The 15122-nt window shown below is 56.6% G+C and overlaps 1 protein-coding gene across 5 annotated transcripts; it reads left to right on the plus strand.

The window, feature by feature from the left end:
- The first annotated feature begins 3153 nt into the window (after positions 1–3153).
- On the plus strand, positions 3154–14714 carry PTPN7 (protein tyrosine phosphatase non-receptor type 7). Of its 5 annotated transcripts, none has more exons than XR_015766582.1 (11): positions 3159–3430; positions 4521–4694; positions 5217–5400; positions 5703–5787; positions 7257–7333; positions 8543–8680; positions 9095–9205; positions 9943–10100; positions 11948–12061; positions 12962–13108; positions 13271–14714. XR_015766582.1 is itself a non-coding variant. In XM_028120189.2 (10 exons), the coding sequence occupies exons 2-10, from the start codon at positions 4573–4575 to the stop codon at positions 13053–13055; spliced, it is 1080 nt and encodes a 359-aa protein (XP_027975990.1). In that variant the 5' UTR covers positions 3154–3430; positions 4521–4572; the 3' UTR covers positions 13056–14714. The 5 variants fall into 5 exon arrangements, 2 of the variants coding, with proteins under 2 accessions (XP_027975990.1, XP_027975989.1); XR_015766583.1 differs by having other exon boundaries at positions 14139–14714; XR_015766584.1 differs by having other exon boundaries at positions 14449–14714.
- Positions 14715–15122: the final 408 nt, after the last annotated feature.

Consider the following 15122-nt stretch of genomic DNA (forward strand, 5'->3'; position numbering starts at 1 on the left):
CATCTCAGGCAGGCCGGCCTTGGCTCCCCAGGTGCTGAGCTGGCCGGAATCACTGGTCCTTCGGGGGCGTGGGGTATGGGAAAGTCCCCTTCACCAACAGGTCCCCAAAATGTGTCAGGGAAGGTGGGTCAGGCGGGGGATGAGCTTCCGGATGGCCAGCACAGAGGCAGGGCCCCGGGACAGGCCCGGTGGGTCTCCCTCTTCCTTCAGACTTCACACCAGCGGGCCCAGATCACTGCCACACCGCCTAACAGCGATAGTCTGCCCCACTCGCCCAGGGTCTCTCCTGCAGTGCCTCCCTGCTTCTCCTGGGATGAGGCCTCCCAGCTCCCAGCTCACTGCATCTCTGTCTCCCCCACACAGCCAGGGGCAAGCAGGAGCCTGTAACACTGGGGCAGAAGCAGGCCTAGGCTGGCCCAGGATCTGGGGGCGGTGTGGGGGAGGACCTATGATCCTAGGGCTTGAGAGAGGAATGAAGAGGGCTAGGGAGGGGAGAAAGACATGTGGAGTGTGCAGGACCCCAGAGTCCTGGCCCCCAGCAGCAGGCCCCGGGCCCAAGATCCTCCCCTTGGGAGTTTTACAGGATGGCAGGCTTTGACTCTGGAGCTTGCAGCAGCTCGGCCTGCTCCCCAGGTGCTGCCAGGGAGCAAGAACCTCTGGGAATTCCAGACACAGCTGCCCCTCCAAGGGGCTTCTGACACTGGGGACAGCAAGTGGTGACTGGCAGCCCTGGGATTGGGGAATGGCGAGAGGAGGGGGGCATGTGCCCAGGCAGCTCTGTCCCTGCAGACTAGCTGGAGAAAGGGAGCAGTCAGGAGGAAGAGGGTCTGGGAGAGAGGGGACATGGATCTTCCCTCTAGAACATACTCCCCCGGCCCCCTCCGCTGGCCGGCTTCTCCAGCTGACAGCTCCTGAGCCCTTCAGAGGCCCAGCCCCATTTGATGGATCAGAGAGGTGCCAGGATCCTCCACCTGGGAAGGGAGGAGCCTGATGTGGAGACTGAGCCTCAGGGAGATTCAGTAACTCACCCAGGGTCACACAGCTAGTGGGCCACAGTTTAGATTCATTGCACGTGGGTCTTTTTGGCTTTCAACTGTTGCCGTGCTTTTTTTGGAGTCAAGGGTGGCCAGAACCTAAATCCCAGCTCTGGAAGGCAAATCAGCTACTGGAAAGATGAAGGCTCGAGCGCTGTCTGGGGCTGTTCCACCCCAGGAATTAGGAAGGTTCTGGGGGCGGAGGAGTCACTTCCAGGGAACCCTGGGCCTTCCCCCATTCCAGCAGCCTGGCCAGTCTGGGGAGAAGCTGCTGCAGGGCATCTTGTCCCATCTGAGGCTCGTGGGTGGTGCGCTCACCCCTCCTGAGCTCTAGCCCCACACCTCCATGGATGTCCAGGCATTTCTAAGCAGAAGGGAGAGAGGGGGCAGGAGGAAAGGACTGACTATATCCCCCCAACCCCAAACACACCCAAAGGGAACTGAGAGATCCTCAGGGTCTTGCCTAATGCCATTGCCTCCACCCCCACCCCCAACTACCTCTCCCATCTCCTGGCCCCCAGCTTCCTTGCTCTTCACCCAAGAGCTCAGCTTCCTGCTCCTCAAACTGCTGCCGGGCCCAGCCTTGGGAGGTTAGAGGGTGTGCTCACGGCCCACCATGGGGCTCAGACCCTGGAAACCTAATAGAAACCTGGAGGCACTGGTGGACCAGTGGGGGGAAGGCTTTGCCTGCTTCCTCCTCCCCACCCCTGTGGTATCCTAGCTTCCTGTTCTTGATAACAATCAACAGCTTGGCCCCACGGGGGTGGCTCTCTTTCCGATCCCCTCCTGCCCCTTTCTTTGATCCCGAGGGCCCCACGATCCATCTGTGGAGATACTGGTGGGTTTGGGGGAGCTGTTGAGGCAGAAGCCAGCCTCAGGTCACTTCCCACTGATTTCCCAGGGATTCCCAGGCTCTCCTGCACCCGCCTCCAGCCTGTTCTGGGTACCAGGGCTGACTACTACTCCAGCCCCTCCTTTCAGGGAAACCACCCACTCCCCAGAGTGAAGAAGGGTCCAGGACCAGCTGGCCCAGGAGGGGCTCAGAAAGGACCCGGCGCCTGGTCCCCCCCTCAACTTCCAGAAGCAACAACAGGCACTGGGAGGCCTCCCGAGCTCCAAAGGGTCATCCTGGCCTTCGTCGCACCCCTCCTCTCGCCACGGGCCAGCAGCCGAGGCCAGCACCCTCCCCACCACCCCGCCCGTGTGCGCACCCCCTGTGTCTATTGTAAATCATTTCTTTTTTGCTGTCACCATTTGACAGCTGAATCAGAGAAGTGGGAGGAAGAGAGAGGATGGGGATTGCGCGTGTTGGGGCCGGGAAGGGAAGGGTGTTTGGAATGTTACAAGGTAGAAAAAGCTGTGCCGCGAGCATGAACCGGCCGGGCTGCTGGCCAGCAAGGGGCCTGCCGAGGCGAGGCAGGGGTGGGGGGCAGTGGAGTCTTGGACGCGGGGGCCACTTTCTAGGCCCCAGGCATCCAAGCACCCCAGAAGCGAAGAAGACACAGGAGTCCCCCCGGTGTGAGGGCCAGAGACTGTCCGCTATCTGTAAGTCTTCTAAATAGATGTCGGGATTCTGGGAGGAAGCCTGGAGGGGCTGGGGGCAGGGAGAAAGCGCCCCAGACTCTCCTACAAGCTGTCTCTACTACCTACTTCCTGGCTGGCTGGTCCATCTCCAACCACAGGTAGCTGACAGCTGGGGTGTGGCTCAAGTTCTGGGGATGACCCTTCTGGTCCGGCCTGGGACTTTCTTCCCCATCGTGGAGCAAGGATTCCTGCCTCCTTCTTCCCTCACCCCACCCCACGTCTGCACCCACCTCTGCTTTGAGAAGGTGCAACCTGGACCTGACCATGAACTCGCAAGGCTTGAAGGGGCAAGGGCTTCCAGGACCAGGGCTTTGAGGCAGAAGCAGAGGAGCAGAAGTCAGTCTCTGGACAGGGCCAGCTTGAGCAGGAACAACTTGGGGTTTCTGTGTGGGACAGCATGGAGCTGGGGGTCAGCTGAGCTCTGCCTGGTAAGCGGACTGAGACTGGGTGTGACAAATACCCAGAGGACAAGAGTCCAGGGAGCAAGGGGGTTTGGGAGCTAGGGGAGCCAGGGTGGTCAGGAACAGGCCGGCCCCTCCCTCTCCATCCCCACAGAGCAGGGCCTTAGGCCCATGGCAAAAGTGCTGGGCCACAGCCAGGCCACCCCCAGAGGGGCACAGGCAAGAGGCATCCGACCCCTGGTGGTGGCAGCAGGCGCAGGAGGGCAGCACGCCGCTGGGGTGTGCGTGGGTGGCAGCAAGGAGGGGCAGAGGGAGGAAGCTGGCTTCCTGAAGCCTCCTCAGCCCTCAAAGAGAGACCAACAGACAGACAGACAGCTGGTAAGAGGCAGCCTGGGGGACACAGCTGCTTCAGTAAGTACCTGAATGGGGGGAGGAGGGGCCCCGTGGTCCTGGGGTGGTGTGAGCCCTGGGGAGGTGGGAAGGCATCTCCAAGGAGGGTGTGAGTGAGGCTGCACTGGGAGCTGTAGGGCCTGGCTGGGGAATGGGCGCTGACCTAGCTGATATCCCCGAGGGACACGGGCCAAGGGAGCCGCAGGGGGGCTGCAAGGACAGCAAAGGCCAACCACCCCCTGCCTGCTTCGTGAGAGCTTCTCTCTACCACCCACATCTGCACGGGGCCCACTCTGTCCCCTCACCTCTGTGCCTCCCTGCGGGCTTAGCGACTCTCACACCGCCCCCACCCCTCGGAAGCTGTGAACTGGCTCTGGAAGATAGGGACTGTCCCCCAAGAGGACACGGGCCCCACCACCTCAATGCCCCCTCTTGTGCCCCCAGCTGTCGCCTCACCATGCGCTGCTGCTTAAGGGTTTGGTGAGGCCATTTCCTGTGACAGTTACAGAGGCGGGAGATGGGGGGATGGGCAGAGGAGGAAGGAAACACCCCCCCCCCCAGCCTACCTCCCTGGACAGAGACCCCAGAAGCCAGAATGAACTTGGGCACTGCCAGCAGTTAGGACAGGGTCTACAAGGGTCCCCAACTGGCTCCAATGCTGCGCGAGGCCTCAACCCTCTCATTTCAGAGAAGGCCTGGACTAGAGGTGGTTTCTGTGAGCTTTCTCTCTCCCTTCTACACAGAACACGTCGTTTGTTTCCTCCCTTGCCTTCTCGCACCTGGGCCCCAGCTGAGAGCCCTCTCTGCTCTGGCCTCAGGCAGCCGCTTCTCCCCTCTCTCCCTCCCTCTGGAGTCTTTCCTGCCACCCCCCCCACCCAATCTCTATGCCTTGTCTGGCCCCTACCCCAACCCCAGACTGCCTACCACCCTGGGTCCCCTTGTAGGGATCCCGGCCTTCCCGCAGTGACAATGACAGCTCTGCTCGGAAAGCAGAAGACACCCCAGTGAAAACAGAGGTGCTGGAAAGCAGGCGGCTGGCCTGGGCTTGGGGGCCCTCTCCCGGCCAGTCGGACGGGCCAGAGGTCAGCTGCTGAGGGGCCCTGTCTTTCAGGCAAACCTCATGGCTGAGTGAGCCTCCCCTGGGCCCTGCACCCCACCCCAGCATGGTCCAAGACCGTGGGGGGTGCTCCAGAGCACAGCTGCCGACCTGGTCTTTGGGGGCAGCCATGACCCAGCCTCCACCCACCAAGGCACCGGCCAAGAAGCATGTGCGGCTGCAGGAGAGGTGAGATCTTTCCTGGGAGACGGGGGCCTTCCCAGCCCTGAGACCCTGCACGGTTCCCTCCATCTGCCCCCTCCAGCTCTGACAGCGGGGTCCAGAGGGTCCTCAGCTGTTGACTCCAATCTGGAAAGGAAAATCCCAGTGTGTTCATTTGCATGGTATTTGCATGGCATTTGCATGGCTGGGGTATAAAGTTTCACGTCAACTTTGTGCCTGCGCCCCGAACCCTAAGTTGGGCTGAGCAGCCCCTGGAGCAGGGCTGTCTTGGGTCCGGATGTAGGTCTGAGCTTTAGGGGCCTGGAAGGAATGGGTAGAGGTGGGCAGCTGGAGGATCAAGGCTGCCCTGATCTGACTGACAAAAAAAAAGGCCATATAGCAGGGGCCTGAACCCTTGAATCTCCTGGGCCTCTGGGTCCAGGGCAAGACAAGGAGCAGCCTCCTCACACGTACCCTGTAACAGTAAGAATGGCTAGAGCAGCTCACGCTCCTGGGCGCTCACTGGGCGCTGGTTGCCTGTGCCTGCAGGCGGGGCTCCAATGTTGCTTTGATGCTGGATGTGCGGTCCCTGGGGGCTGTGGAACCCATTTGCTCGGTGAACACACCCCGGGAGGTCACCCTACACTTTCTGCGCACAGCTGGACACCCCCTCACCCGCTGGGCCCTGCAGCACCAGCCACCCAGCCCCAAGCAGCTGGAAGAGGAATTCTTGGTAAGAACTTGGGGTCCCCTCCGAGTCACTCTGCCCCTTCTGAATCACAGACAGCCAGAGAGCACCATACTATGTTGGGCACTGCGGGTACGTCTCTTCTTTGGGCCCTCAGGATTGATGAGAACCCCAGTGCCGGAAGAGAACATCACCCCCTGCTCCCCCTTCTGCCCTCCACCCCATCCAGACCCTACTAAAGCCAGGAGGAAACAGCCAGGACCAGCTCCAGTAGATCGGGGTGGGGAAAGGGGGGGGGAAGGCTGGGAAGAAGTATCGGCTATTCACTCACTTCCTCCCTCTGCCAGAAGATCCCCTCGAACTTTGTCAACCCCGAAGACCTGGATATTCCTGGCCACGCCTCCAAGGACCGATATAAGACCATCTTGCCAAGTAAGAACCGTGGCAGGCATCAAGGGAGGTGGTGCTGTCCCTGGGGCTGGACAGGTTCAGAAGGCAAGACACACAGCCTCAGCCAGGGAGGAGCTCCCTTACCCGGGGCACCTGCTTTCAGCAGAGAAATACCAATGCCTTGCCCTGGCTGGGGGAAGGAGGAGCGAGAACCATAACCACAGTAAGAACACGGCAACTCGCATTTGCAGAAGCTTACTGTGGGCCAGGCAGTGCTGGGAGCCCCTGATGTTAACTCATTTCTCAAAATGACCCCATGAAGTTGACGCGATGCTATCATTACTCCCGTTTTACAAACAAGGCAGCGGAGTCACAGAAAGGTTGCCTAACTTGGCCAAGATCACAGCTTCTTTGGGCTCTTCCTCCGCTGTGGGAAACGCCCAACAGAGGTCTGTAGCGGGAAAGGCACCATCAGGATGGCTCCCAGAGGGAGGGCATTGAGCAGCTCAGATGCAGGGCACTCGCAAGAGAGCAGTGACAGGTTTGGAGATGGGAGTCCAGGGGCTGTAAGGGGTTAACCCCTCAAGCTCAGAGGACCCAGGGATCAGCACCTCCCACCTTTCAGAGGCAAGCGTGAGACCCTCACAGATTCTCTCCCTCCCCCCACTCAGAGCAGCCTTGTCTGGCCAACCCACCTCCAGCAATTCCCAGTCTTGAGGCCTTAGCTCACCACCAGCTCCTGTGGTTCCAGCCCTCTGCCCGCAGGGGTGGGTCAGCACTCAGCATCGAAGTGAGGGGGAGGGAGCAGCCCTTGTTCTCGGCCGAAGTCTAACCAGCTGGCAGGAGAGAGAGAGAGAGAGAGAGAGAGAGAGAGAGAGAGAGAGATCCCTCTGCCTGCAATCCCCCTCTGTCCAGAACCAGGCCAGCACCAGGAGAGCTAGTCTCCTTTCCTCACAGGCTAGGTTCTCTGTCCCTGCTTGGATTGGATTTGGAGAAAGCCTTCCCCCTTCGAGGGACAGGCTGACACGCCCAGTAGAGGAATGAAGCCGGAGTTCTGGTCCTGTTTCCCCATTGTGGGATTTTAGGCAAGTCACTCATCCAAATCCCGTATCCACATATTCACCGTCAGAAACAAACTCTTTCTCCATGACATCTCTTTTTCTATTTTGGTATAATCCTGCTTCACATCCTTACCAATCTCAAGGCTAGACTATCTCACTCACGGCCCATTAGGCCCCTGCGGCTCCACTCCCTTTCCTCAATAGTCTGTCCTACATGGCACCACCCAGTTAACCTTCCCCAGTATTCCTTTGATAGTGTCACTCCACTGCTCCGAAACATTCTGTGGCTCCCCATTGTCCACATATAAAATAATTTAGTGGGTCTCTGGCCACCTGCTATACCAGAGACACTGTGATAAGCACAGGAACTCACCTCTTCCTGACCTTGTTGGCATGTGCATTAGTTGGTCCCCTTTTGACCTTTGACCTCTGCTGATTTTTACGTCCTAGATCCCCAGAGCCGCGTCTGTCTAGGCCGGGCACAGAGCCAAGAAGACGGAGACTACATCAACGCCAACTACATCCGAGTGAGTGGCCTGGCTGAGGCTGCCCTGCAGGGAATGGGGGTGCAGGGGCAGGGGGGCTGTCTTTGAAGACATCTGTCCCCAGAGAACGTCTTCCAGCTGTGAATTCCTGCTCCAAATCACAGCTGCCAAGCTGGGGCAGACACTGAAGAGGCCCCGAGCCACCAACCGAGAAAACAGAGCAGATGTTAAGCTGAGAAGATACCAGCCAGTCTCCTTCATGCATGCTATCACTTCATCCCTGCCCACCTTCTACACAGGGAGGAAATTGCATTGTTGAACCCACTCCCGCATACCCCCCCCCCCGGGGCTCATCCCTCTTAGCTCTGCTTGGAAGGTGCTCGCACAAATAGGAGCTCTCAGCTTTTCTCTCTCCCTAGGCTTAAGTGCTCCCTAAAGCAGCCCCTCCTTGGTAGAAATAGTTTAACATCAAACTATAGGAGCCAGGGAGGCAAGGTGGCCTCTCTACCCCAGCTTCCCACCTCTACTGGCCCTAAGTAGATGTAAAAGCAGCGCCTCCTAGTGGCTCAAAGTGGGTAGAACAGTGGTCCCAGGTGCCAAGAGGTGGAAAGCTGTTAGCCAAGGCCGGGAGAGGAAAGATCTCTTTGCCGCATCTGTTTGCCACAGAAACTTGGTGAACGGTGGTGAACGGTGGTCTGTCTGGATTTCCTCACCTTGAGGAGCTGAGATTCTAAAGGGGAGAGGATGGGGTCAGCAAGAGTGTGCTACATCTTGCTACTAAATATATACAAGTAATACATAAAAGTGAAACATTCACTCCACCAATGTTGAACACTGTTTTCTTATTTTGTGCTAGTAGAAAGCAGCAGGGGAGGAAGGGGACACACATGGACAAAGTATTTGGTATGTGCTAGCCTCTCCGTATGCTTTGTGGAATGTAATCTGTATTATATTCCTGCAAGTTAGGTATTATGCCCAATTTACAGATGACAAAGTTGAGGCTTACGGAGGCTAGGTAACCTGCTTACGGTGTCATAGCCAGTAAGCAGCAGAACAGGGATTTGAACCCACGTGTTCCTCCCCCAGAACCTCTGTCCTCTCCACCATGTGGCTTCCAGTGCACACACGTGTGTGTCTCTCTGTGCACGTTCAGTGGCTGTGGCCTGATCCCAGGACCTGCAGAGTCCGGGATTCCCCCAGAGATCTAACTCACTGCTTCCTACCCTTCTTTTTGTGCATCCACCTCCCCAGGGCTACGATGGGCAGCAGAAGGTCTACATTGCGACCCAGGGCCCCATGCCCAACACTGTGTCGGACTTCTGGGAGATGGTGTGGCAGGAAGAAGTGTCACTAATTGTCATGCTCACTCAGCTCCGAGAGGGCAAGGAGGTAGGAGCCACAGTCCTCAGTGAACCCAGAAAGGGCTACATCTTATCCCACCACACATGCCCCTACTCAGGGCAGCTCAGGACTAAGGGCTCCCCTGGGAGTTGACAATACCTATAGCCAGGCCCAGCTTGCACTTCTAGAAAAGTTTCTGAGCTATATGCCATGGGGGCTATCCACAGCTAGAATGGCGGACAGGGTGCGCACTTCACCCGCACGTGCCAAGCTCAGGAGAGCCTGCCCCAGGTGCCAAGCCACCAACCGAGAAAACAGAGCAGATGTGAAGCACAGTGCACAGCCCCTCCAGCAGCATGGTGGGAAATTGGGAGGGGACCCCACTCCCCTTTCTTCTGTGCTGGCCCCTGCTCCGGCTGATAGACACTTCCCCCTTCTGACTCCCAGCTCCCTCCCTCCTAGAAATGTGTCCACTACTGGCCCACAGAAGAGGAAACCTACGGACCCTTCCGGCTCCGCATCCAAGACACAAAAGAGTGTCCAGAGTACACTGTGCGGCAGCTCACCATCCAGGTACAGGGAGCTCAGACCACCTCCAGCATCTCTGAAACACAGGCCCAATCTTCACTGGGAGCCGGGGGTTGACTCATCTAAACCTTCTTGAACACACATCTAAAAGAAGAGCTTGAGGCACAGAAGAAAGAGAAACATGGGTACTGCCCTGGTTTAATAGGGCAGAGCCAACAAACCAAGCAGGAGCCACCGGGAAGGCCTGTCCCTCTGTGCTGAATGGGCCAGGAAAGGAGAGGTGGGGTCCTGGAGTCATGCTGAAGGAGCCCCAGGAAGTCCAGAGAGATGTATGATAACACATGTGAAGTGCTTTAAAATGCCTTCTATTATCATATAGCATTTGATTTAGCATTTGATTTATAGCAAGCATTTCTCTATCAACTCCTTATCCTCCAAGCATCCAGAGAAGCAAACCAATAAGATATCACTGTCTCCTTTTTCTAAGTGAAGAGAATGAGGTTAAGGGACTTTGCCCAAAGTCATGTGCTAGTAAGAGGCAGAGCCAGAGCCAGGACTTGAACTTGGGTCTTTCTCTCCTCCCTGGACGGCATTCCTGCCAGCATTTCAGAGGAGGGAATTGTGGAGTCTGATGAGCAGGAGAAGGGAGAGCCGACCTTGCCTGCTCGGGGTCCCAGACTGTGTCATGGAGTCATTCTAGCCCTTGACCTCCTCTGGCCCCAGAGAAGGCTGGCACTGCCCCCTCCCCTGACCCTGGTTCTCATGCCTTGTCCCTCTGCCAGCACCAGGAGGAGTGCCGGGGAGTGAAGCATGTCCTCTTCTCCGCCTGGCCTGACCACCAGACCCCAGAATCGGCTGGGCCCCTGCTGCGCCTGGTGGCCGAGGTGGAGGAGAGCCCAGAGACAGCCGCCAACACTGGGCCCATCGTGGTCCACTGCAGGTATGCACCCTGCCCTCCCTGGCAGCCTTGACGCAGGCCCCTCTTCCCTTGCCACTGGGTCTCTCCTTGGAAAGCGTCCAGGAAGGACAGCATCAGGCAGGCCCAATTCTTCCCAGGATGGGAATCCCTAGGTCACTCAGCAAAGTGCCCTGCGCTTATTCTCTCCTTCATGCAGAACCTGGCCATGTGGGCCGGACATTCAGGCACAAGCCGGAGAGGGGAAAGACTGTCAGAAAGCTTCCCAGTCTGCTGGGGTGGGAGGTAAACATGGTCCCTGCTGTTGAGAAAGTCGGTTACTCAGCAAATGCTTATTGAAAACCTGTTATTGTCAGGCAGAGTGATAGATGCTAGGGAGACAGCTTGGCTTCTGCCCTGACAGGCTCGCAGTATGACAAGGGCTATGACGGCAGTGTCTGGGGGCATAGAACCAAGTCGCTCGTCTCAGAATTTGGCCAGAGACAGTTTTCCAGGAGAAAGGACATTTAAACCAAGTGACAACCTGAGAGGTGAATTAGCCAAGTGAGGAGTGGAAAGGGGAAGCATTCCAGACAGATAGAATAGTGTGTGCAAAGGCCCCTCGATGACATTTTTATTTTAAAGATTTTATTTATTTATTTGATAGAGAATGAGAGAGAGTGAGCACAAGCAGGGGGAGAGGCAGGCAGAGGGAGAAGCACGCTCCCCGCTGAGCCCGATGTGGGACTCGATCCCAGGACCCTGGGATCATGACCTGAGCTGAAGGCAGACGCTTCACCGACTGAGCCACCCAGGTGCCCCTAGATGACATTTTTAAATGGACACATTGTGGGGAGTAGACTTAGAGGATGGGGATGGGGGCCTGGAGGTCAAGTGGGGGAGGGGAGGAGAGTGATAAGAGATGAGTCTGGAAGGCCCGAGGCCTCATAGGACTGACTAAGAAACTTGGATTTAGCCAAAGGAATACTTGGGCTACAGAATAAGAATCTGATTGCGATGGAGTCCGGGGTAACACAGGGGACAAGCTTACAATAAGGAAACCATTTGGGAGTGCACACCCTAAGAAGAACATAGTGGCAAAAGTATGGACCGAGGCGGGACGCCTGGGTGGCTCAGTCGTTAAGCGTCTGCCTTGGGCTCAGGTCATGATCCCAGGGTCCTGGGATCGAGCCCCGCATCGGGCTCCCTGCTCAGCGGGGAGGCGGCTTCTCCCTCTGCCACTCTTTCTCTCCCCTTCTCTCTGACAAATAAATAAAATCTTCTTTAAAAAAAAAAAAATGTACAGACAGAGGGGATTCATGAGCCCCCTCCCCGAAGGTGGCACCTGGACATTAAGTGCTGAGAAGTCCTGAGTGGCTTCTATCAAGAGTTCGGACGAGTCTTCCTAAAGAGGGGGGCTGAGAAGGTTTTGAAATGAAGAGCAAGACAGAGCAGAGTGGAGGGCCAGCTGTGGGAAGGACTCAAGGTGGGAAAAGGGGGCTGAGTGTCCGCAGCCGTGGTGATGGAGGAGGTCACAGGGGCTCCGCAAGCCCGGTAAGCACTGATAGCTGGAAACCATTTCCTGCTGCTAAAGCAGAAGACAGCTCCTCGAAACGTCCACGGGGCCTGGAGGGGGACCTGGGAAAGGTTTACGGCGAGGCTGGTAGGAAATGTAACCTCCTCAAGCGCCAGCTCTAACCTGCGAGGGTACTGCGGCCTTCCTCCAGCCTCATGTCCCCACCCCTAAAACAGAGTGCCCTACGACTTTCTCTGCAGTTTGAGGCCTGGCCCCCATGTTCCCGGGTCACCTGTCTCCCATGTTCCCCACTCGCCTGGCCCCCATATTCCCCAGTCTCCTGTGACCTCCCTGTCCCCTCCCTGGCTCTGTCCAGTGCAGGGATTGGCCGGACTGGCTGCTTCATCGCCACCCGAATTGGCTGTCAACAGCTGAAGGCCCGCGGGGAAGTGGACATTCTGGGCATCGTGTGCCAACTGCGGCTGGACAGGTGGGTCTACGGATGTGGACGGGACCAACACCATTGAGGAGTAGCCTCCGTGCTTCCTGAGCTCCAGAGCACTTACCAGGCACATCACCATCAAGCACCTCCCTCGAGAAAGGAAGGGGCCCTCGGCTTAAAGAGCTGTTTCTTTTGCACCTAACACCCAGGAAAGAATCTCTATCTAGAATTTTAGTTTGGGGGCCGAGAATGAAATATGCCACTCTGTGGATATCTGTGGATATCTTACATGTTTTTTGGTTTTGTTTTTTCCAAATTCCCTACTCAGGGAAAGGTGGAGGAATAGGGGATGGTTGGTTCTAAACACTAGGTAGACACAGATAATGCACAGAAGCCCACTGGATCTGGAGAGAGGGACCCAGGGTGCAAATTCTGCCTTGTATCTCACTGAGCTGTCATGGTAGTTCTCTGGGCCCCCACGTCTTTATCCAGAAATAATGGCTCCTTCCCCCAGACAGCTGTTGTAAGGAATGAGTTAAATCACTGTGAATGTGTTTTTCGAATATAAGAACCTACTATACACATATATGGAATTATTATATTTACATTTAAGATGGGGAGGAGGAAACTTTGAGGCTCAGGAATATTCCTGGTCCGGCCTGAGGGATCGGGGCCCGGTTCTGCCCCAGGAGCGGATGGGTTGGAGAAGAACAAGTTTCAGTGTGGGCTGTCTCCTCCTCGGCACAGCCAGCCACGGGACCCAGCCCTGAGTATGGGGCCGAGAGGCTGTCCTTGTGGGGAAGGTGTGAGGGGCAGGAAACAGGAGTAAGAAGCCCAGAGGAGGAACATATGAAGTAGCTGACGGGTTCTTTGGGAGAATCTCCCCGGTGAACTATGAAGATGTTTGGCCTGACCCCTCTGCTCGCGGTCTGCATGCTTCCCTCACAGGGGCGGAATGATCCAGACCACGGAGCAGTACCAGTTCCTGCATCACACACTGGCCCTGTATGCGGCCCAGCTGCCAGAGGAGCCCTGCCCCTGAGCCCTGGCGCCCTCCACCAGCCCCAGGTGCCAAAGTCCCCCAGGCCTGGGCAGGTGAGTCTGGGAAAGTGGGCCTTGTGATCTGAGAGACCCCTTGGATGGGCCTGGAGAAGGGGTGCCCCTCAGGGGGCACATGCAGTCACCGGAAGCTGCATCAGCAAGGACTGGGACCAGACTCTGGGTCTTTACCACTGGCCATTCTTCTGCTTCCTCTAGTAGCCCCAAACGGACACTTGGGGGACCTCCCGTGTCTCTCTGACCTTCGAGCTAGGAGCCGGCATTTAGGACAGAGCTGAGAAAGGAGCCCAGGAGTCCTGTCTTACCCAAAGTGCTCTGTGAGCTTCATCTCTCCATCTAGGACAGGGACATTAGGTGCTTTGCTGCCATAGGGAAAAGTAATCAGAGAAGTTCCCAGAAGCCTCTCCAGCTGTATCTCCTTCCTGGGGCTGGCAAGACAGTGATCCCAAGATCTTCTGCCTGGGGCCTGCCCCAAAACAGCCAGAGCTGGGAAAAATCTGGTCCTGACCACGGCCAAGTTCTCAACATCCCAGCAGTGACTCTGCTTTCTGACCCCACATCCGTGAGGGCCGGATACCCCGCCGAAGAGAACAAGGACCCAGACTACCCCTGTGCCCACACTTGAGTCCCGGGATCAGGCTACAGAGGTGACCAGGCCAAGCATTTGAAACCCCTGGAAGAGGGAAAGTATGGGGACCCCTCAGCGGTCCAGAGGGCTACCCTTACCTCTATAATTTCCAGCCACTCACCCCAGCTACTCCCTAGGGAGGCCCAGCATCCTCTGTCTTCTCCTTCCATGACCTCGGAAGATCCCTGGGTAGAAGGAAGTACAAAAGAACAAGGAGTGAGGGAAAAACAAAGAGCTTGGCCTGATTTTAGAAAACCAGTCCCCCGGCCCCCACCCCCTGCATTTGCAGAAGGCACCTGGACAGCCTGGCTGCTTCCACGAACAATTGGGTGAACGCATTCCATGCAGACCTGGGGCCTCAGACTAAACTGGGGTCCCTCATAGTCTATCCCAGAGAACAGACTCCCTTCATCATCTCAGTATCAACACAATTTCCAGGGCACCCAAGATCTATCTCAGGGCTCACCTACACACCTCCGGGAAGACATCTAAATCCTTCGTCCTTGAAACCAAGATGGGCTGCCTGTGGCGATGAAGGAAGGCATCATCTCTCCAGGCACCCAGCCCCTGGGGTCTGCTTTGGCTGATGCCAGTTCTCTGCGGAATCCCCCAAGGAGCTGGGTCCTGGAGAACAGCTGAGCCTCCTCATTCATGACATCTCTTCGGAAGAACCCACAATGTTGAAACCTAAGTGAATTTTCTTAATGCTTCTGCTTGGTCTCACAATGGAATTCCTCCTTCCTTACAGCCCTGGGAGTGGGCTCACCTGCAGCAGCACCTTGCCTAACCCCTATGGGAGGCACTCACAGCTTGTGACCGGGAAGCTGGGCAAAGAGTTCTCAAGCGCCTGATCCTGCCCTAAGCTCACACCCAGCTGGGAGGAAAGCAACTGCATGAGCATGGGCCCAGAGGCTCCCCTCCCTGGCACTGTCGCCCCAACCCTGTTCTAGAACTTAGAGAGTATAAGCTCTGGAAAAGGAACCAAGTGGGAGAATAAAGGCTTTTTGGATGACATTCCTTCTTTCCATCTTTTTCTCAGGCCTCCAGAGCCTCTTTATAGCAATAGAGTAAGAATCCATAGGCCAGGAATAGGCTGCAGACCCTTATCCCAGGATATGCACATTTCTAGCTCTTCTTGAGACATCAAAGTGACACTGGGGGAGTCAGTTTAGGAAATAGGGCAGAGGTGTACCCTAGGAGCTAGATAGGGACCTATTAAGGGGCAGAAGCTAGAAAGATGATACTTTGTGATCCCTCCACTTTGGCCACTGTCTGATCATTTGGGGTCATCTTGGGTATGTTTGAGGGATATGGCTTAGGTCGACAGTTTATGCACTTTTAACTAGAACAAGAGACTACGTGTGAGTACGTTTGAAAACCAAATACTGGGGTGCCTGGGTGGCTCAGTCGGCTAAGCGTCTG

Source organism: Eumetopias jubatus, unplaced genomic scaffold (assembly GCF_037043125.1).
Source record: "Eumetopias jubatus isolate StellerSeaLion01/CBP00866 unplaced genomic scaffold, mEumJub1_p1.0 scaffold_12, whole genome shotgun sequence".
NCBI lineage: Eukaryota > Metazoa > Chordata > Mammalia > Carnivora > Otariidae > Eumetopias > Eumetopias jubatus.

What these genes read in the sequence shown, in the direction of transcription:
- PTPN7 (XM_028120188.2), top strand. Translation starts at nt 4,573, where the DNA reads ATGGTCCAAGACCGTGGGGGGTGCTCCAGAGCACAGCTGCCGACCTGG. An exon ending in AGCTGGAAGAGGAATTCTTG is followed by an intron (nt 5,401 to 5,702) that starts GTAAGAACTTGG and finishes TCCCTCTGCCAG; the next exon opens with AAGATCCCCTCGAACTTTGT. An exon ending in ATATAAGACCATCTTGCCAA is followed by an intron (nt 5,788 to 7,256) that starts GTAAGAACCGTG and finishes TTTACGTCCTAG; the next exon opens with ATCCCCAGAGCCGCGTCTGT.